At 34.2% G+C, this 22,524-nt stretch overlaps 2 protein-coding genes across 2 annotated transcripts in view; one reads left to right on the top strand and one right to left on the bottom strand.

Annotated features, from left to right (window-relative positions):
- LOC113404947 (glycine receptor subunit alpha-2-like) overlaps positions 1 to 22,524 on the bottom strand; it is a 220,310-nt gene that overhangs the window by 60,951 nt on the left and 136,835 nt on the right. The gene's annotated exons all lie outside the window — the stretch shown is intronic.
- LOC113404942 (histone lysine demethylase PHF8-like) lies at positions 9,551 to 21,912 on the top strand. Its single transcript, XM_026646025.2, has 23 exons — positions 9,551 to 9,738; positions 10,190 to 10,275; positions 11,811 to 11,993; positions 12,227 to 12,339; positions 12,639 to 12,775; positions 13,065 to 13,251; positions 13,366 to 13,461; positions 13,895 to 14,040; positions 14,438 to 14,564; positions 14,802 to 14,924; positions 15,078 to 15,194; positions 15,321 to 15,772; positions 16,590 to 16,813; positions 17,011 to 17,195; positions 17,277 to 17,366; positions 17,623 to 17,782; positions 18,362 to 18,476; positions 18,708 to 18,830; positions 18,945 to 19,105; positions 19,260 to 19,359; positions 19,708 to 19,876; positions 20,135 to 20,210; positions 20,417 to 21,912. Exons 1-23 carry the CDS (start codon positions 9,638 to 9,640, stop codon positions 20,494 to 20,496), a joined length of 3,351 nt encoding a protein of 1,116 aa, XP_026501810.2. The 5' UTR covers positions 9,551 to 9,637; the 3' UTR covers positions 20,497 to 21,912.

Here is a 22,524-nt window from a genome sequence, read left to right as displayed (position 1 = left end):
TTGTTGAACCTGTATATTTCGTATTACAGGAGGTTTTTCTTTTTACCCACCACATGGATTTAAAATTTTAAGCTGAAATATTTAGTGTGGACGGCTACAGTTTCCTGGTTGAGTGTGTCCAGATAGCTGCTGTTGTAACTCCAAGGATGGCGTGCCTGTTCCCTTAGATATAAACAATATCCACGTGTAGCTGGAAATTTGGTGATGTACCCACTTTCATATTTTATACAAACTTAGTTACACCGGCCTGGCGAACGGTGTACTAAATAATTAAATATACTTTCTTTGAATCGTCAGTGGCGCCTATATTTAAAAGATAAATTCATTTTAACATTCATTTTATCCCAAGTGCTTGGACTATCTAGCTGTAAGTCTTAAACTTATTGTAAGATCTGTAAATTTAGTTTCTTACCATTAAATAGATATATAACCAAAACTGTTTTCTTCAAATCCATACCCACAGTAAAAATGTAACAGCACTTAAAATTGCTGTGATGTAAATTTGGTAAATCAAATTCGTTTGTATTCGTTGAACAGAGTTAGTGACGAGTTCTCTATCCTTCAACTTTAAATTAGACATAGCAATAACATCGATGAGCATAATTTTATCTTCTAAATCGAACCTAGACTGATAGATTCTTCTTGATTTTTTCTAGAAGAATCTCAAGTTAGGTTCAAACACTTATATTGCATTTAATTATTGTTTTCAGTAAAATATTGCTCATAAATGTCAAGGTGTCGACACCGCAGCCTTTTTTAACCGGAAATCGAGTTGATGATTTTTAAATAGCCTCCATAATGTAAGCGTAAGATAGAAACACACTATATACAATAAATGAAAGATTTCAAATCAAAACAATTACATTTCTTATTTCTCATTTTATAAATCACTGGAAAACTTCTCGTGTTTATAAAATGATAATCACTATTTTATTGAGAATATACATATACAGACATACAAAGCACAGTAGGGCCTTCATATAGACAGTGTTGCCTTCATACAGGCATGTACATATGTGTGGGTAATTAATGAAAATGTTAAACTTATCCTTTAACACAACAATTATTATTATATTATAATTTTCCAGTAACAATTCAGTATGAATATATTTGATATTTGATTTGTTTTTTATTGAATTCAAAACAAAAGTCCTCAGTAAATCAATGTTATAATGGACAGCTACTAAAAAAAAAAACTATAAATAACTAACATAAATAAATGTTAGATTAGTAATAAGTAAATGTTATCAATTCCAAACTTTTCAATCCTATTTTAATTGTAGATATTATTTGGTATATTTTTAGGATGTCATGTGTCCAAATATCAAGTCTGAATAGCTTTTACAAAGAGCTATAAAACGCATTAACGGTCTGCTACCACCTCAACAGCTGTTAACTTAAAAGGATACCGCTCAATTACGTTTAAATGAAATTTTTAACTGATGCAGTATATAACGAAAATAAAAATATTAATAGTTTTTAAAAATAAATAAAATTCAAATATATTTTAAATTATAAACAACTTTAATCAGACGTGTAACTTACAAGTGAGTTGTAATTTTTAATCTGTTTGACAATACTCAATAGGACCATCACTGTACAACCCGCACAGTCGTACATAAGCTTACTTCAGGAACCAGTAAAACACTTCACTATATACACTGATGCTTTATTCTTCACGTATACATTATTATTTTTGAACTGAATACACAAACATTTCTCGAACATTAGTATTTACAACAATACCAAACGTTAGCGCGATTTAATTTTGGTACAGTGACATCTATTATTTAAATAATAAAACATATTAGAAATGACTTTTAACTAAATACTTTTTGCATAACTCTGAGGTTGTATTTAAAAACTTACACCTAATGACACAAATCCAACTATAGCGATTATACAATCACATAATAATCCATCCTTGTATTATCGTGTTTTTAACTCAGTTATTACACAGTTCGCACGAGTAGAATAATGCTACATAAATCTTATATTAAAGGAGATGTTGAAAAAGAGTGAGTTTCTTGCCGGTTCTTCTCGGTAGAATATACATTCCGAACCGGTGGTAGCTTTACTCAATATAGTTTGTTAAAAACAACATACAAATAAAAATTAATGTTTTCTAGGTTCAGGGTTCTGTGCAATTCTGCCTAGATATGATTGAACCGTGATGCCCCTGTGGTTAGAAAACGTCCGAATAACAATCAGGCAAACACCACTGAATTTTTGTGTGAATAATTTATTTTTATAGTCTTAAATAAATCTTGGGGAGGACGATGAAGAAAAATATCACGAGGAGACCACGCGGCGGATAAAAATCTGCCACGAGTATCCACGACACTGCAAAGGATACCCAAACATTCTCCTCAAAAAAAAAAACAAGAGTATAGTAGACCCCAGCAGCGGCATATATTTACAAGCTTTTATTTACCAATTATATTTTACCTCCAAACAGCAATATTTAACCTTATTGTATTCCGAATAGAACAGTGATTGAGCTCGTATAACAATAGGCATAAGTGACATAACTTTCCCAAGGTTGGTAGCACTTTGATGATAAGGATGGTATGATATTTCACACAAAGACAATGTGTATGGCAGTGGTGACTGCTTACAACCAGATGTCACACTGGCCAGTGTGCAGTACAGTCCGTATATAGTAACAATGTTTTAAGCAGAGATAAATGAGTAACTATTAAAACTTTGTCGTATAATAACAGATGAACGACCTCACCATTAATAATGAGAAAGATTGTCTCACAAAAGAATATTACACAGTATTTTTTTAAAAGCAAACACGTAGTAGTAGTCAGTCACCTCTAATTCCATTAAAAAAAACATTGTATCGTTTATAAGACGAATTGTTAATCATTTATATTTATATTTCTTTCTAAATAAATATCATCTTTTTAAAATTGGAGTCGTGTTTGCGCAGAATAAAGTGCTTATTGTTAGCGATCACTCTACCAACACGTCAAGTTGCGTCAGTTCACACATATTTATGCAATACGTTGACATAACTGATGGTAACGGTACCACCTCCGAACAGTGGAATAGTCAGAAATGGTATACATAATTATAAACGGTATCCTACTGAAAATAATATAATTATATCATATATGAACTGAAATAATTTAAAAAAAGATATTAAATGAACATGGTTATTTTTATTACTACAAGTATTTAAAAACGGGATATTTACGATTTTTTTTATTTTTATTTGGTGGAGCTCGATATTTCGATATTATCTAAGAATGTCTTGTTCACGAGACTCGTGAAAATAAAAAACATGGTAAATATTGCGTTTTAAATACTTGTAGTGAAATAATTTTACTTGGCAAACGTTTCATTCATAAGTACTGGACCGCCGAGCACTAAATGAATAATAAACACAAATTAAGCACATGAACACACACTATCTGCCTGGGCCTGCCCCATTACTTTGTTTAGGATTCAATTTGTTTTAAGCGTTCAATCTATGTTTATATAACATATTCCCTATTTATTGTATATTATAATTAAAACGAAACAAAAAAAAAAAGAAAAGAAAAAAGTCAGAGTGGGCCACGTCTTCCAAGAAGACGACTAGCTCGAAGTCCAGCGAACATCTGCTGATGTTCAGTAAAAATTTAAAACGCCAAAATGTATTAAAGTAGAATGTTAAAGAAGGCACGGGCAACTGTGAGCACTTTCATGTTGTTAAATTAAATAAATAAAAAAAATGATTCAATTTCCTTGCCCACTTGGCCATCTCGTCTCAATTACTTATGTAGATCTGTTCGCTCACGAACGCGTAATCCTCCACGTTAAATTTTATCGGGGAGCATTCATAAATAAATATAATCTAAATTGTATTTTATGTTTTAATGTCTTTATTTTTTCACTAGCTGAACATGTTATCTGCTAAAATTATAAAATTTTACCTATAACATACAAACCACCGTCCACATTTTACCCCCTCGTGGGGTGAATTAAAAAAAGTAGCCTATGGCTTTCCCCGGAACTCAAACTATCACTATACCAAATTTAATCTAAATTGGTTCAGCGGCTTGTGTGAAAAGGCAACAGTTACTTTTGCTCATTAAGACATCTTCAACGAGCGTCACTCGTGTCGAGTCGTCAGACGTGCCCCCATGAGTAAATAGACCTATTGTAGTTTATGGCATATTCGTTTCATGAATGTTCTGTGGTCGTATCAAACGCTTTACTTGTCTGTAGCACAACTTATGAGTTCTTTTGACAGTTACATATTCTCAACTGAACACATTTATTTTGCAAAATTATTCTGTAAGTTCAGAAAGTATTATCTAATAATGACTATATCTATACCAATGTTAGAAATGCAAAAGTAACTCAGGCTGTTACTCTTTCACTAAACTACTGAACCGAATTTGATGAAATTTACTATGAACTAAGTTTGAACACCAAGGATGGACATATGCCGATTTTTATATCTAACACTTGACGACTCCTAAAACACGAGCGAAGTCGCGGTCGACAACTAGTTCATAATGATTTTCAAGTACGTATCAAAATAGGGTATCATCGTAAGTTGGTTTACAGGAATTTTCAAGTGGTGTGAGCTTCGATGTATATTGCCAATTCTAATTTAAGAAGAAATAAATAATAAAGTATAAAAAACAAACTTAAAATCATGAATTCAATATAAGCTTGCTAACATCTTGCTTGCTTTGTAAAGTCTTATACATTTAACCACAAAATAATTATTTATCCTGTATAGTTGAGTGACAAAAAACCAATTCTGTTGCTTTTAAAATTAACTATAATATACTAAAACATAATGAAAAACAAAATACATTTATATTTTTACTTAGTAAATTACTATTTAACATTAAGAAATACATATACATACAGGGTCATTGGTAATTCGACGTATTCCTGTTAGGAGGTGATAGGGGTGACTATTTGCGATAATTTTAACTCCCATATGCATAATGCAAAAGTTAACCATTTTTGAGTTATCGCGTTTTTTAGATTTTTTCATAATAAGTCCAAAATGCAACTTCAAAAATGTATTTAAAAAAAAGTATCGAATAAAATCTATTTTTTTCTTCTGATTTATAAAAACGATTAAACACTGGATATTTTTCAAAATTTAAACAATAATTTTCGGTCCAAATTTAAAAATGCGAGACAGAAAACGATATTATTTCAATATTTTTTTTACTTTTTTCCCTCAAATATGCCTGAAAAACATTATGAAACTTGTTCTGCAAATTATTTTAAAAACATAATCGTTTACTTAGCTTTCCGAAAATGTATAGAAACTAGGAATTTATTTCAAAGCAACCGAAATAAAATGATCAGAAAGGACGCTGGTGGAAATTCGTATTCAAACATGACCGAATTCGTGTCAAAAAAAACTTACTTATTTACTTGACTTACTTACTTAATACAAATTTAAAATAAAATTTAGATACATAAACAGTTCAATAGCTAAGTTACAATTAAGATATTTTGTAATTTATCCTAGTTCTTGCTAGAAGTGACTTCCCCTATTGCGAACGCAAAGTCGCATTCTTTTTCTAAGTTGTGACTTAACTACCGAACTAGACAAATTATTCCGCATTGTATTTGAAACGTTCATAATTCTTATTTTAATTTCACGTCATAAACTAGGGATTTCATGTGACCGCAAATGTAGAAATCAACCGGCGTCATCGATCGTTTTCCGTTTCGTATTTTTAAATTTGGAGAGATAATTATTGTTTAAATATCGAAAAATATCCAGTGTTTAATCGTTTTTATAAATAAAAATTAGGGGTTAAAATTATCGCAAATAGTCACCCCTATTACCTCCTAACGGAAATACGTCGAATTAACAATAACCCTGTATATATATAAAGAAAAACTTTCCATATTTCATAAATACATTAATTAAGACGTCAAATATAGAATGTTTGTACATTTGCTGTAGAAAACCCAGTATACATACTTTTACGAAATAAGCAAAGTAAGTGAATGTACGTTAATAAAAAGTTGTTCTAATAGCATAAGTAACATTAAAATGTGTGTATATCACGTAACGTGTACTCATGACTACACTAAATATGATAATGATCTGAGATGGCATGGTAGTTAATAGTCCAAGATCCCAGAGACCCCAGACCTACGTCATAGCTCGAAAGCGCTTTAAATATGACAATTTCTACTTTAACGTAGGTGAGTAAGCCAAATTTTAGTTCGCGCTACCTGCAAAAGGGCTAATAAGTAAGCATACCGTCTTAACTATATAGTAGACCAGAAATTCTCAAAATATCAGCTTTGCTAAAATGAAGTAGGTATCTTCAGTTATAGAGAAGGATCCAAGAGCCCCCAGCTCTGTTCAAATATCAAATAGGTTCAAAGTTACTAAATTTTCATGTGATTTGTGTATTTTTTTTTCTGGATTAGTAAGCTGAAGCGACAACGGACTGGTTACGGAGTGAAGACCACGCCTTGGCAAGCCCAGGTGGAGTGATGATATACGCAAAGTGACTGGCAATTGATAGTTTAAGATCGAGGTCAATGGAGGGGCTTTATAGAGGCCTATAATAAATTCATCTCGTGATCAGGGGTGAAGGAAAACATCACGAGGAAACCCTTGTCGGATGTAAAATCAGTACATCAAACGAATATCCGCAACGGTGCCGCATGGTGGAATAATCTCATAAAAACCTACATGGTACCTACTTTTTTTTATCAAAGGAGTTTTTACTTTAAAAAAAATCAAATACACGTGTCGCGATTGTGATATTTTAACAAAAGAATAGTAATTCGTGGCATGACGGACGTCTATATTTAGGTTCAATTTGTATTCAACTACACTTCTGATTGAATGGACCTTGATCAGAAATATATAACGAAAATCCTTTTTACTGCTACTATTTATGTCTATTTTTTATTTACTTAAGGTATTCAATGTTGTTTTGTCATAATAATTATATGTGCTATAATTGTATACTTAACTATGAATATATATTTGTCGAGATAGAATGTTGAGCTTCGAGCGCAACAACAGGTAAAGGTCAAATTTTAATGCGTTTACAAGCTTTTATTTAACTTTCATTGCTTTGATTATTTATGTCTTGATAGACTGTCAATGCGGAAAATGAAAAAAAAATGTTGCCCACTATACGCACATTAGTAAAGTAATATGACGAGTGTCAAGTCTAGCATCTATCTATCATGCATACCATAATACTACAATTAGTACATTTTAGTTATTTTGACTATTATGCCTTTAAAATTAAATTGAGCCGTAATCGCGACCGTTCAATCTCCATCGTGTCTTCTCCATCGCACGCGCCACTGGCGAAATAATGTGTGCCCTCTCGGCACAAATAAAAGCCACAAAACTTTTATTGTACGACACTGTCTATATAATATATAAATAATCTAACTCGCAATGTTTGTTTGTTTTAAACATATTTTGCAAAACGAATTAGAATTTCTTCTTATCCCATGATGTTGAAATTTTACACTTAGCTTACTTTGTGAAGGGGCTTTGTGCAAACCCGTCTGACTACGTACCATCCACTTTTGAGATAATATCATATTGCCCAAACAGCAATAATTAGCATTGTTGTGTTCTGGTTTGAAGGTAGTGTAAACAAATGTAACTGCAGTCACAAGGTACATAACATCATAGGTGGCATTCTATGGGTCATGATGACCATTTTCCATCAGGTGGCCAAATTGCCCGTCCGCGTATCTATTACATAAAAAGCAAAACAAAACATACAGATTGTGATTATTATGTTAAGCATGACCTGATTCTTAACTCTAAATTGGCTCCTGAGGAAACATCTCCTCAACTGTCAACAGCAAAGACCGGAAATTTTCTATACTATAATAGATTTTTTTTAAACGTATGTCCACCGTTAAATCATTACCACGTAACTTCTATTGTGACGTTACGTTACTTCTATTGTTTTACATGGTCTTTTTAATGTTTGAGTCAGTGTATTCTTAGTCGAATTATTGTATCATTTGAACAATTTGAATTTTACTTACATGACCACTGAATCGTTATTTTAGTCCAGGTTCGTACTCCGATTCGTATTATTGCCGCTGCGTACGAGATGAACTGTTTGGAATTTTAGTTCAGTCGAACAGAGAATGTTCGGAATGCCATATCTAGTGCTTAGTACATATATATCGACACTTAAAATTTATTTTAGAGTAATGGAAAAGGTCAATATGTGATAAATGTTTGTTGTGAATATGTGTAATTCTAGTGATAGAATTGTGGTAGTATGTTTTACGTTTACCTTACTATTCAGACCATTTACTCCGAATGGGTGTATTATAGTTTATGGAAATATATAGGGTATATAAGATGTAAATATTGTATGATATATTTAAGATATACTCAGTAACTCCGTAATTTAATTTAAAAAATATTGATTAGAGCCGCGCTAACGTTTTAATAAAAATTACTCTAGATTCTAGAGTCTAGAATTGAGACTGACAAGGCCACATAGAGTCGGGATTAACAGAGTATATTTTTTGTAAATTACCTTAAAATACGTGGGTTCTTACATACATAGATCTTTTCCAAACGAATCATGCTTTTCGGATTTTTTATTGCAAAAGCTTAAGGTCTGTCTTTGTTCTTAATTTTAGTGCAAAAACAAATTAAAATAGTAGAATACTTATTTTTTTAGTTCTTCGCGTATCCACATCTCGAAAAATAATTGATATTATTTTAAAAAAACTTTATTAATCTTAAATATTAAAAGTTAAAAACAAAATTTATATATATATTTTATTTGTATGTATCGATATTTCAAAAACTGACGTTGAAAAATGTTATACTTATAATAATATTAAATGTTAATTTCATCATTAAGCAACACAGTACAATAACATCACAAAGGTTGACTTCTTCTTTTGAGTGCCATGAGCTCCCGTGCCAGTAGAAGTACTTACGTCTTCGTCTTATTTTGTCGAGATCTACATAAATTCGCCTACCAAATTGTGGCGCCATAGGAACTATAGTTTTCCCTGTTGTTAAATCAAACTATGAGATTGAATTAATAGATTCATAGATAGAGTCAATTTGTGTTTTTGGACTTTTCTTATTTAACTCACTCTATTAAAAGACTAACGCCTAACCAAGTAGATAAAAATAACACCGAGTTTATTATAGGTAGAGGTAGGAAAAAATGTGTTTAATGGTGCAGGAATCATTATTTATTCTAATAAAGATCTTTATAAACAGACAAATTTAATGTTATTTGTTATTAAAGTCAGTAATAAACATTTAAAAATTAATAAAGTATAACATCAATTACTATATCCATTTTAACCACTACTAGCAATTTATATAATAATATAAAAAAATTTTGAAGCGCCTGATTATTAATAATTAAAACTAACACGTAAGTTATTGATTAAGTCAGTTTATAAAATAAGGCGTAGTGCAATATTTCAATAATTCAAAAAATATAATATATATTTTGCAATAATGTGTAAATTAATATTTAAAATAATGTTACAAAAAACTTTTTAACAAAATAAATGTCCGTTCCTATAAACACATTGTCTATGTAACGATGAACAACAAATTTGATATGGCCACCCTAAGCGACGTGGATAAAAATAAAATCATTGTCTATTCGCCATCAAAATGGCGTCATCGAAGGAAACCTATTGTTTGTGTGGTCAACCATATAATATTGGACAATTTATGATAGAATGTGACTGCTGTCGCGAGTGGTTTCATGGAAGGTAAAGTGGAAAATATAAAAGTTTTTATCTGAAAACAAGTTTGCGAGTGAAAATAAATTAAATGAATTTGACAGCACTCGGCTGTTCGGCCATCATGTTGTGAATATAATGTTTTCTTAAATATATCATTATTTTACTTCGTTTTAAACTATGAATTCACTGTTAAACAAAGTGATTAAATTAGTTACGAATATTAAGTGCATTGTGTGGTGTTTTTCAAGTATAAGTTTGTTTATATCCATGATCGCCATAGAACTATCAAATACGTGTTTCTCTATTACTCTTTGTTTCGCATTTTTTACAAATATTCGAATTATATCACTGTATTAACTGCGATCAAATAACAATTTTAAACATAAAAATTAAAAAATATATATTTTGATATGTATATACAATAATAAACAAACTAACACGTGTATTGCTATATGATATATAACAATTTTTTTTTCAGCTGTGTTGATGTAAAAATTTACCATTCTGACGATATCGACAAATACCACTGTCCAAAATGTGCGCAGACATATGGTCCGTCTGTTTGTAAGTACAAATATTTTAGTATTTACCTCTATATATGAAATTATGCAATATAATACATTTCCCCGCGCGGTAATTGGTTTGGTCAAATAACAATTAAATCTTAAATGAGTAAAATCAATACTATCTTTGGAACTAATGTTGCCAGGTCTAATGAGAGTTGAGAAGATTAAATGATGAACAAAATCTAATTGTTATTAACTATTCATGTTTTGAAATAAAAACATTAATTTTCCTTGAAAAATAATCAACAGTAAACATTTGAGTCATATCAATATTTTTGAGGATTCATCATTATATTTTATAAGGTTTTATTTGACTAACCCTTACATAGTATAAAACAAAGTTTCTCACTGCCATCTATAAGCAACTGTTAATAATGTAGTTTCATCAATAAAAACAGAGGAGTGTTTATGAGTATTATAAATGTATAATTTAGTAGAAAAATGCAGAGAATTTCAACTTTCCTAGCTGGAAAAAAAACAATATTTTTTTCTTTTTCTGTTTGTTATTTAGTCTAAAGGTTGTATGTAGACCATTAACATACCCATGTGGAGCCGAGACGAGCACCTGGTCCATAAATAAAAATTGATTCTGAATTCATAATAAAAATACTTATAAATTAAATGTTTTATAATATTTTTTATACAATAAAAAAATAATAATATTTGTAATAATAAAGATGTATTCTTTTTTTATTAAATAAGTTTGCCAATGACTCTAAAATATAAATCATTAAAAAAAAGATATATATTGTCACAAACTAAGTCTCATCTAATTTTTTTTAATTTCCAATAATGTAACTCTTAATTGCCAGGAAATATATTTTGCTGGCAATTAAGAGTATCACTCTATTACATCATAACAGTTTGTTTATTAGAATAATTATATAATATATTGATTGTATAATAAAATGAATAATTATGCATTATGAGGCAAATAATATTGCTATAACTGCAAAAATTATATACAAGTTATAGAATTATCAACCTGAGCAGTTGGATAATAGAAATAACCAGTTCTTATTTGTTCCTTATATTAATAGTGCACAAATTGCTATTCACAATTTCTAGAAAATGCCTTTAGCTTCATAAAGTAGCCTATGTAATTGCATCTCGATTTTGTATTTGCATCACTGAATTAATATCTATTTTTAAATGATTTTGAAAAGCTAATGATTTATAAGTGTAGCCTATCCAAAGTCGCTGTAAATAGTTGTAGTAACTCAAAGTCCGCAATTTGTCAATAGTCAGACATCAGTTATTCTCTCTAAGAAAATGGTTTTTGATTACTCCACTATGCGGCCCTGGTACACGTTACTGAAGCCAAATGTGTCAGAATTTCAGATGATACATGTATATTACCTCATAATCCTTCCTTTTTATCGGTAAATACGAGATGAATTAACATGAATAGAGAGGTACCTATCGACAGTGTAATGTTTTATCTACTAAGATGTCTCAGTCAGTCTTCAAGTCTAACGGTGTTACATAAAATTTCATACAACAGTGATGAATTAAAAATGTTTTAATTTACAGTAAAAATCCCCACAAACAACCACCGGGCGGACAGATACGAGATTGGGGCTGAAACTCGGCCATCCCAAGCTGGTACTCCGGCATGGGTCCGAGCACTGGCCGCCCGTCCCCTTCGGCCGACACCCGCTTCGTTACAGAGAATGCGACCGCAGCACTTTACAGAAGAGTTTGTGAGGGATAATGGTAATTACAATTTTTTACCCTTTTTATTGTATTTCGTTTTATTTAACAATATTTTAAATTATTCTTCTTCTTCAATTAGTTTGTCAAATATTATGGGATTCATTAAATAATGCAGAAATCTTATTGAGTGTATGTCTACATCAATTCATAATTTGTAAGGAAGATAAATAAACCCATAAATGTCTTACTGTTATTACTGGGCTCTTTTAAGAGAAATGTAACTATTGTTTCAGGTTTTACTCGCCCAGTGATTTTTAATACTATTGAAGGTTTGGATATGAAAGTGCCTAATGCAGCAACATTTACTGTAAGATCTGTATTAAGATACTGTGGAGCTCAGTTAGAGGTATGTTCTAATTCTACTATGATGACCTACTGACTAAAATAGTATTTTATTAATTAATAATCTTTAGTTATTACTCTTTTTCTATATAGAACATAATTGGTAAATTAATATTATTCTTGATAATTTAGTCATTTCATCCCTCATATGCACAAATTTTAAATTTAATGTTAAAACTCATTATTAGATAAAGGCAGTATACAATGAATATGTGCAATATGTTTAACTTATGTACATATCCTGGTAATATTTTTGCTTTTAGACAACAATTCTATTAATTTATTATTTTTGTTTTATTTCAGGTGGAAGTTATAGATGTACGTAAACAGTCAACGTTGAGGATGCCGCTTGGTGATTTTATTGATTACTTTGAAACACCACCGGAACACAGAGATGAGAAAGTACTTAATGTACTCAGCTTAGAGTTTACAGACACCAAGTGAGTTGAAATCTTCAAACAAACATATTTAGCATGTTTAGATTAAGTTAAAATATAGTTTAGCAAATATGAGCACATACAAAAGACACATTCAATTGTACAATTTTATAATTATTATTTTTTTACATGATGATGATGAAGAAAGAATGAGAGATGACAGCACGTCTTGTGAACGTAGTGTTATTCATCATCTCTGTTTCAAAGATGCTATTTATTTTATATTAAAAAGCAAGTGTGGAATAAGATTAACTTAGACTCGACTGACTATTAAAATTGTCCGTGTGTGCAGCCTGTGTCCGCTGGTGGAGCCGCCGGGAACGCTGCGGGCGCTGGACTGGGCGCAGCTAGGGGGCTCCCCTCCCGCGCGGCCCGCCGTGCAGCGCTACTGCCTCATGTCGGCCGCCGCCGCCTACACGGACTTCCACGTGGACTTCGGCGGCACCACGGTGTGGTACCACGTGCTGCACGGTCGGAAGGTAAGGCTGATAAACCTCGTTTAGAATTGGATGTATTTATTTAGAAAAAGTAGGCGACAGATGGACCTTGGCCATAAATGGCATTGTGTTAAACTTATGACTTATCTATTTCAGATCTTCTATCTGATCCCTCCGACGTCCACCAACCTGGCGCTGTACCAACAGTGGAGCGCGGCCAACAATCAGAGCGAGAAGTTCTTTGGTGATATGGTAAATTTTTGTTTTATTTTAACGTATATTAATTATAATTTTTTTTGGTTACGGTTCAATTGTCTAGAAAATACACATGTGATTGTTAAAAATACGTAAAATATCATTGGTAAAAAATCAACAACAGTTATGTTCATATAAATAATATTTAATTAGCTTTAGGTAATAGGCATGCTATATTATGGGTTGTATAGTGATGTGAAATGCTTATCTTGACTGATTATATTGACTTCTTGGGGTATACAGACCGCTCCCCCCCCCCCATAGCAATTTCTACATCCATAATTCCATTGAGTAAACTTTAATATAGCATAGTAAAATACAAATAAAGTACACTCCTTCGAAGCCCCAGAGCTTCCAGACAACTCCTTTACTTCGCTGCGGGGCTCTGCCCTGAAAGTGTACGGTTACCCCGAGCGCGCCGGGTGTGCAGGTGGAGTGGTACGGCACGGCCGAGGTGAGCGCCGGCGAGACGCTGTTCATCCCCACGGGCTGGATCCACGCCGTGTACACGCCCTGCGACTCGCTCGTGTTCGGGGGGAACCTGCTGCACTCCTATGCCATCGAGATGCAGCTGCAGTGAGTGCCCTCCTATTTGTACAGAGTCTGAAAAGATTAATAACCAACAAAAGTTAAAGGATCAGCAGCATCTGATCTTTTTCGTATATTTACATGTAAATTTTGTACGCCTCGGTGAGACAGGAAACTAGCAATCTGAAAATCTAATTATATTAATTTTTACCTCATTCTATTCCACAGTAAATATGATAAACTTTGAACATTTTCTTGTTCATAACATAAAATATGTTCGTATTTACATATATGTATTGTATATGTATATTTGTTTTGCTGCCTATCTTTATACTATACAGTATATCAAAATGTAACCATAACTGAATTCTCAGAGAGAGACTACGTAAGAAGTAGAGAACTTTCGCCAGGCGCGGGCCAGTCTAAAAAAAACAAATATCCACAGGATCTACGAGATCGAGAGTCGCGTGGAGACGCCGCTGGTGCTGCGCTACCCGCTGTTCGAGGCGCTGCACTGGCACGCCGCCGCGCAGCTGCTGGCCGCGCTGCGCCGCCACAACGAGGAGACGCAGGTGCGCTTCGACAGATACCAATCCACTAGCAAGGCCTCCACTCTGAGGTCACGAATGTTAGTCTTGCGAAATGTCAACAGACTATGTCTGGGTCTCTTCTCTAGGACACTAATTGCTTAAAGGATTAATGGACTAACATATTATTCACTGTTGACTTGTGGTAAATTTTCTTCTTTGCCAGAAAATATACGGTTTATTTATAAACGATTTTAACTAACAGCATATAATGTATTCTAGGACGAGGACTTCACTATAAACGAGAACTGTGTGACCACGCCACCGGCGGAGCTACCGCCGCTTCTGTTGAGGGGGATCAAGATCTTAGCGAATGCGCTGAAAGAGTGGCACGCTCTGAAAAGTGTAAGTATTAAAATATAGTGAAAATTCAACAACTCGGTGGACTCATCGTGAAAAGATATACTATGTATATTTGAATGAAAATAAAAAAAAAGTGTATAGTTTTCTTTTATTTTGGAGTACTAAATATCATATAAAAGTTTTTTCTTCATACAGACGGACGCGTCGAAGCGCGATAATGTGCCGAAGTGCCTCAACTCGGGGCAGCTGGTACGCGAGCTGTGTAAAGAATTACGCACATTGGAAAAACGTAGCAGTAGCAATAAAGATAAGGTATGTACAGCCTTTCATTCACACAAAAACTCACAAGCCCGCCCGACCAATAAAGTTACACTTATATGATAATGAAAAAAATACCCCAATCATAGAAGTAACTCAAAAGTAATATTATATTTTCAGGATATTAAAGTAAAAAACACCTCACCAACCAAATCTCAAAGCAAGAAACGCAACGAAGCAGCACCAAAAAAATCACTCAAACTCACCCTACCCAAGCCCATAATGCACATGACACCGAACGGAGAATACCCAGAAGAGAAAATATATGCAGACAAATATTACATCGACAACAAGGAAGTCCTATATCCCGATAGATATATTCAAGATGTCAAATATGTTAACAGTGACGTCAAATACATTAGTGACAGTAAATTTGTGAATAGTGATGTTAAGTTTGTAAACAGTGAGATTAAATATGTTAACGGTGTACCCGACGCTAAGTATGTGTTGGAAAGTAAAGAGATTTTACCGGAAAAGTATGCATATCAAACTTATGAAGAGGTTACGTATCAAGATGGAAATGGTTTCGTTGATAGACAAGATAAAAAATCAACATTGAAGCTTAAATTAAAGTAAGTATTAATTACATAAAGATTATGGACTCTAAAATACTTTAAGTTAATAAAGACTAGTCCGTTACAAACAAAAAATGTTAATAAAGACACCTTTTAACCCGCATAATAGAATAGAATTACCACAACCAATAATTGTTATACTTGGTTTTTTTTTGTTTGAGGCGTGGATATATGTGAAGTGGCTTCATTTAAGTTACATAGATTCTTTTTTATTGATATTTGTTACCAGGAAGACTTATAAAATAATATATTATTCTGATTTAAGTCAATTATAGTATTTCTTGTCTAAAAACATTGAAAATTATAAGTAATTAAAAGTAAATATGTAAAGTATCCTCTTAATTTGCAATAACTAACGGTAGTTGCCTGTTTTTACTTAGCTATCAATGACAAGTTAGTTTTTATCTTATAGGAATATCAAATGACAAAGTATCAAAGGAATGTTCGGCTTATTATATATTTTTAATATTTTTAAGGTTTTTTTTTTTTTTTTAGTAATGTATACGCGCAAATTTTTATGCATAAATCTTTGCGAGACCTTATAGGAATATTTTTCTACGCAAATGCAAGGCAAAGGGGGCATATTTATCAGTAAAGTCCAATCGAGCAAAGTTAACGTCCACCTATGATTAAGCACCTACACAATCAATATAGAGCTGAACCAAACGCCCTCGCAAAAGTATCCTCATTTGCTCAGGCAGATTGTCAAATTGAAAAAAGTATTGCCATGTTATAAATAAATGCTAATCGATCCTAAGTTTAAGAATAGCTTAAGCTAAACTTGTTACTTATTTCTTATACAATGTTCTTTCAGCAACTCTCCTTCATCGTCACGAGAAGAGCCTCCACCGTACAGTCTGCCCGAACACTCCATCTTAAAATCACATCTGATCAGAACGGACCGTCTCAAACCCGTGCAGCAGTGGACGATATCCAAGAAGGACATTGGAGACTATCACGAGGAACAAATACTGTTTACGAATGAGAATCTTCATGCAAATATGCGAATAGACGGACAGGATATGAATTATGGTGCAGGTATTCATTGATTACCTTTTATTCGATTGTTAATAATCTGTGCGTTTTGTTGCTCAGCTCCTGTTTGCAGGTAATGTAATGTACCAGTATTTGGTCGCAGGTGACGACTTACCTATAGCTCATCTACTTTCCGAATATATAAATAATGCTAAATGTTCTTAAATTCTTGTCAGATACTGTACGTAACCGCGTTGCAGGCATGTACTCCGCGCAAGACATACAGGAGTACCAGTACGAGGAGGCCGGCAAGGGCTACCAGCAGCTGTACGCGCCGGAGCTGGCCTACGACTACGCGCCCCCCGCGGCCCCCGCCGCCCCCGCCGCGCTGGCGCCCGCGCTGGCCCCCGCGCCGCCCGCGCAGCCCGCGCAGCCCGCCCCGCTGGTAACGTCACGACATACTAGCGTCGATGGTTCGCTGTTCTCGTTAGAAAATTGTTAATCACTGTTTATCTCGAATCGGCAGCAGGCGCCCAGCTACAGCGGCGGGACGTTTGCGCACACGCAGCTGCCTTCATACGATGCCGCCGTCGCTCACCAGTACCAGGCTAACTACGTGAGTGACACAAATCAATCAGCGAGACTCCTATTCATCGAGTCACCGGTTAAATATTACATAATAATTATTTCCTTTATTGGATACTAGCTGCCTCATTTTACCTTCTCGAGGGATGAAATAAAAACAGTAACCTATTTATTTCCCCGAAACAAAAAATATTAACATAACATCTAAATCGTTTGAGTGGTTTAAGTATGAGAATATAGTGTCGTTTTCGTATTTACAACATCTGGTCCGGCCGGTGTGCCCGCAGGCGGCGCCGGAGCCGAAGGCGCGCGCGGGCGTGCGGCGCTCGGAGCGGCCCGTGCGGCGCCGCGTGTCCAGCACGTACGAGTACGAGGACGCCGACCTGTACGTGGACGAGCCGCCGCCCGCGCGCCGCCGGCCCCGCGCGCGCTCGCAGCGCGCCGCCGGTGCGCCCTTCACTTATTCTCTGAGTGTTCCCTGACTCGCCGAGTGCGACATATGTGTCGCTACCGAAATAATTTCGACCTATATATAATAACATTATTTAGAATAAAAACTAAAAAAACGTTTATTTGAGACACGAATATTTTAATTTATTACATTACATACATTAGCAGCCTGTAAATTTTCTCATTGCTGGTCTAAGGCCTCCTCTCCCTTTGAGGAGAAGGTTTGGAGCATATTCCACCACGCTGCTCCAATGCAGGTTGGTGGAATACACATGTGGGAGAATTTCGTTGAAATTAGACACATGCAGTTTTCCTCACGATGTTTTCCTTCACCGGCGAGCACGAGATGAATTATTAACAGAAATTATTAAATAATTTATTAACTAAGTCTAAACCAAAATATAACAATAGGCAAAAAAGGTTTAAGAGACGATGACTGCAATCGTATTCCGAAGAGGTGTACCGTCCATCTTTTCAATTATAACCTTTGTATCTGTCGAGCTGTGACGTATCTGTATGACATAAAATAACTGTACAGTAACGATAATATTGAAAAGTTGTATATTTGTAACTCAGCATCGAACAGCAACTCCACCGCCTACCGTCAGGCGGCGCGCGCGCCGGCCAACGGCATCGAGTCGCTCATCCAGGCCTCCGAGCTGGCGGAGGAGGAGCAGCCCGACAACGACACGTAAGTGACGTGTGTAATCCGTGGTTGTCGTTACTGACTCTCAATCTGAGTTTGTTCGACAATTTGATATGACCGGAGTAAGATCCTCATGACCAAAAGAGCTGGTATTGATTACCGATTAAATTTAATAACTTGTTGACTATGGGTGGTCCATCGGACCTATCGAGGTGAACGAACCGTTTCAGAATGTTAGTCTTAATCTTAAGTAAACTAAATATTTTTTTCGAACAGGGAAGACGCAGCGGTTGCTGGTATGCTCAGTATTAGCGAACAACGGTACGAAGCACCGGCCAGGACGTTCGGTCTAGCGATAGAGACGCCTCCGAAACCTACAGACACTTCTCGAGTTGAAAGGTATTTTTTTTTAAGTTATAAAAACGCAACTATTCATAAATCAAATGATAACATGTATAAACAATTATCATCTTACTATGTTAGTAAAATTGATGAAAATTATTATCAAAGCAGCGGTGGCAGCGGCAGCGGTACCGCCACCGGTGCCGGCAGCGGTACTGGTAGCGGTAGTGGTACTGGCAGCACGAGTCGTGCTCGCGCGCGGAAAGCGGGTGCGGACGACGATTACGACGAAGAGGATGTCATCAAGGAGGTGCATCGAGACGAAGAGTATGGTTAGTACACAAGGAGATATACAAATAAATCTATTATTGAATGGTTTGAAAAAAAGTTCGTGACCCTAAATTAATGAAAATGTTCATTTCCTTTAATACAATTTTTTTGGGAGTGCTTTCAGCAATTTTATAATTATATTTTTCTCTTACCTAGTGTATCCATCGTTAGAGATGAGTTCGGACGAGGACGAGGAGTGGACGTCTCGTAAGCGCACCGCGCGCAGTCGGACGGACAGCAAGAGCAAGACCGACAAGTGAGTGACTCTTTATATTTGTATGCTGTTATGTACTACCTTATTGTATAGAAAATTTGTCAAAACGTATTTTTTTTCTTTAAATAGTTAGTCGCTATGAAAAATAAGCTCTTTTTGGTCATATAAAATGTATAATTTTATTTTATTTAAATCCGTATTAAAATGTATACATCCTTCATTCAAATGCTGCACTACTGCCCTACTTCTAATCTGTGTCCATTTTGTTATGACTGTTTTTAAAACAACATTAATTAATTATTTACCTAAGCGTATTGACCGTCCTGAAGCAATTTTAGAAGGCGGTTTCTAATATGAATATTGAATACACACCGACTTGATGCGTTCCAGGGACGAGTCGTGGTCGCCGCGCGCGCGGCTGGGCCGCGTGGTGCCGCGCCTGCGCGGGCCGGCGCGCGCGTCCGTGCGGCGCGAGTGCGTGCGCGCCGCGCTGCACGCCGCCGCGCACCGCGCGCACCACGCGCACCACGCGCCGCACGCGCCCGAGCGCCACCCGCAGGTACCCCGCTCTGTACCTTGGTGCAGCTCAAGATAAATATACGTATCATTGTCAATTACTGTTTCCCATGATCATCCCATGAGGTGTGCAATCAACTAAAAAGTATTTAGTTGTGCACACAAAATTGAACGATTCATTTAAATTTTGCAATTGAATATTTTTGAAAGTTATCTGACATCCTCTTGCAAAAACATACACTGTCATAATTTCTGGCAAAATCGTTTGTGTTTGCGATGTACATTGAGCGCTTGGTTTCAGAGTGCAAAGCGAGCGGTGTTGGCAACCAAAAGCAAGCGACCGCCACCACCCGCGCATCCCGTCTCCTCCAACAAAAGTAAGTACTGTGTTTAATTAAAACATATTAAGTTGGTCATATACCTAAATAATTTGTATCGCATTTCCTTCTCTGGAACTATTTATTAACAAAGCAGAAACTTATACTATTATTAATTTTTTTTAATTACGTTAATAAATAAAGTCACTTAAAAAGCCGATAAAAAAAAACTACTCTCTTTAATGTGTCTCGATGTCAATTTTCAGATATAAGACTGAAAAAAGGAATGAAGACGGCGAAACAGCGCCTAGGAAAAATCCTCAAAATACACAAAATGATATATTAATTTAGTTTTAAATATTAGTTAATTGTACGTAGCGACGGACATTAAGATGTATATTTTATATATGTATTTAGATAACGGACCAATATGTGTTGTAGATCCCGTATGACGTAATACATGTCCCCAATAAAGATATTAATCAAATAAATTATGAATATCATCGATAATAATCAATATTTTTGCTTCATGGTTCACATGTGGACAGAAATGAAATACTTGTATGTTAATGGAATTTGGACAAAGGAAGAAAATAAACGTTTCGATAGATCAATAAATAAATGTCTAAACTTGAAAAATAAGTCAGTAATTTTAACAAATAATATCATTAAAGTTCCAATAACATTAAAATAATTTAAAACTTTGTACAAATTCCGTTATACATATACAATAGCTAATTTTTGATAATAAATTATAAATTTGGTACTAATTTCGTTACTTATCGAGTTATTTGAATTTTTAATACCACGCCCACATTTTTGGGTGAAGGTTCGTGTTAACTTGTGACACATTTCATTGAATAATTGGACAGGCGATGCTCGAAATCGCTTCGACAATTGTCGAATACCATTTGGTCTACCAGTCCTGATGTAGCATGATAACGCGAGCCTTCGCCTACATTTTGATGATATTTCAATTCTATATAATATAACTCGAATGTTAGACAGAGAAAGAAATATGTTTTTCACCCATCTCTCACACGTTAAATTATTTGAAACAATATATTTAATCTACTCTTATATTGGTTGTAATTAATTGATATGTGAAATGTAGATCTGATTTGTATGTATGCTAAATTAATTGTATGTTTAATTGATGCTTTTAACATGACAGGCGTCTCTTTTTTATCCGTCAACGTTAGGGTTATCCGTGTGTGCGTAATGAAATTACTATACACCCACAGTAATAAATAGATAAGTTATACGTTTAAGTGCAAAACTACGTAGTATAGAAGTAGAAAAGATGCATAGATGTTTTTATATAAAATTCGTTTTGTATTTGACGTTATATTTTACCCACTAATTTATTCCCCACTTTTCTCAGCGAATAATTAACACACCCCCCATTTGTAAAAATAGTTTCTTAATATATAATGATTGTTTAAATTGAACTAACCCGATAATTATTTACAAAACTATGTAAAGAGATATTTCATTCAAGTAAATAATCTAAATATATTTAAATGAAAACTGGATCAAAATCGATTTAGTTATTTTGAAATTAATACCAAATACGACAAGAACAGAAGGGACGGTGTTTTTAATATAACAAGAGTAATGTTATATTGCGTCTGTCATGTTAGAATATCTTAATTTGTATATTACAATTCGATTCTGAAGTTATTGAATTGTTCTTTTATAATGGTGTCTCATTTTAACATTGTTGTTTAAATATAGACAGCATTTTTACTAATTTTGTTAAAATGAAATGTATCGACAACATAAATTTTTGTGTCGAGATTTTCAGTCGCAAAGATATGAACGCAGCTTTACACTCTGCTGTCACTTGTGAAGATTCTGTTTTACACAATTTTCAAATCCCAAAGTGAAACGGAAATTGCAATTTTGTTTTATCAAATTAATTATCAAAGCTTGGAAATTGTGTACGATTGAAACTGTATTAACACGACGTATCACTGTATCGGATATGTGTGTCCGATGCCTAATAATTTTAGAATCGAATTATCTACTTAAAACTTATTTTGATGTTTAAAATGTAAAAAAAAAAGACAAAAAATATGTATTGTTTTTTTTTTCGCAAACTCGCCACCGAATGTAAATTTTTATTAAAAGTTAAATAGAAACGAAATAGTTTTTTATATCACATTGGTATTTTCGTTGTTACTTTAAGTGATAATAGTTGTTAAGAATTATTTTCTAAATGTTATTATTTTGTTAATTTAAGCTGAATTCGAAATGGGTGCAAATTTTGTTTATCCAAGACACTTAAACACATTCAAAATTCCGAGTCGAGTATGTCGTATAGGGACAGTTTAAATATTACATTTGCACCAAAATTTCTTTTTTCTTTTGT

Source organism: Vanessa tameamea, chromosome 26 (assembly GCF_037043105.1).
Source record: "Vanessa tameamea isolate UH-Manoa-2023 chromosome 26, ilVanTame1 primary haplotype, whole genome shotgun sequence".
NCBI lineage: Eukaryota > Metazoa > Arthropoda > Insecta > Lepidoptera > Nymphalidae > Vanessa > Vanessa tameamea.
The sequence above is the reverse complement of the archived record's forward strand: the minus strand, read 5'-3'. Positions and strand labels throughout refer to the sequence as shown.

Coding starts and splice junctions, on each gene's coding strand:
- LOC113404942 (XM_026646025.2), top strand. CDS start 9,638: ATGGCGTCATCGAAGGAAACCTATTGTTTGTGTGGTCAACCATATAAT. Junction 12,340..12,638: donor ACTGTGGAGCTCAGTTAGAG/GTATGTTCTAAT, acceptor GTTTTATTTCAG/GTGGAAGTTATAGATGTACG. Junction 14,041..14,437: donor GCCATCGAGATGCAGCTGCA/GTGAGTGCCCTC, acceptor AAATATCCACAG/GATCTACGAGATCGAGAGTC.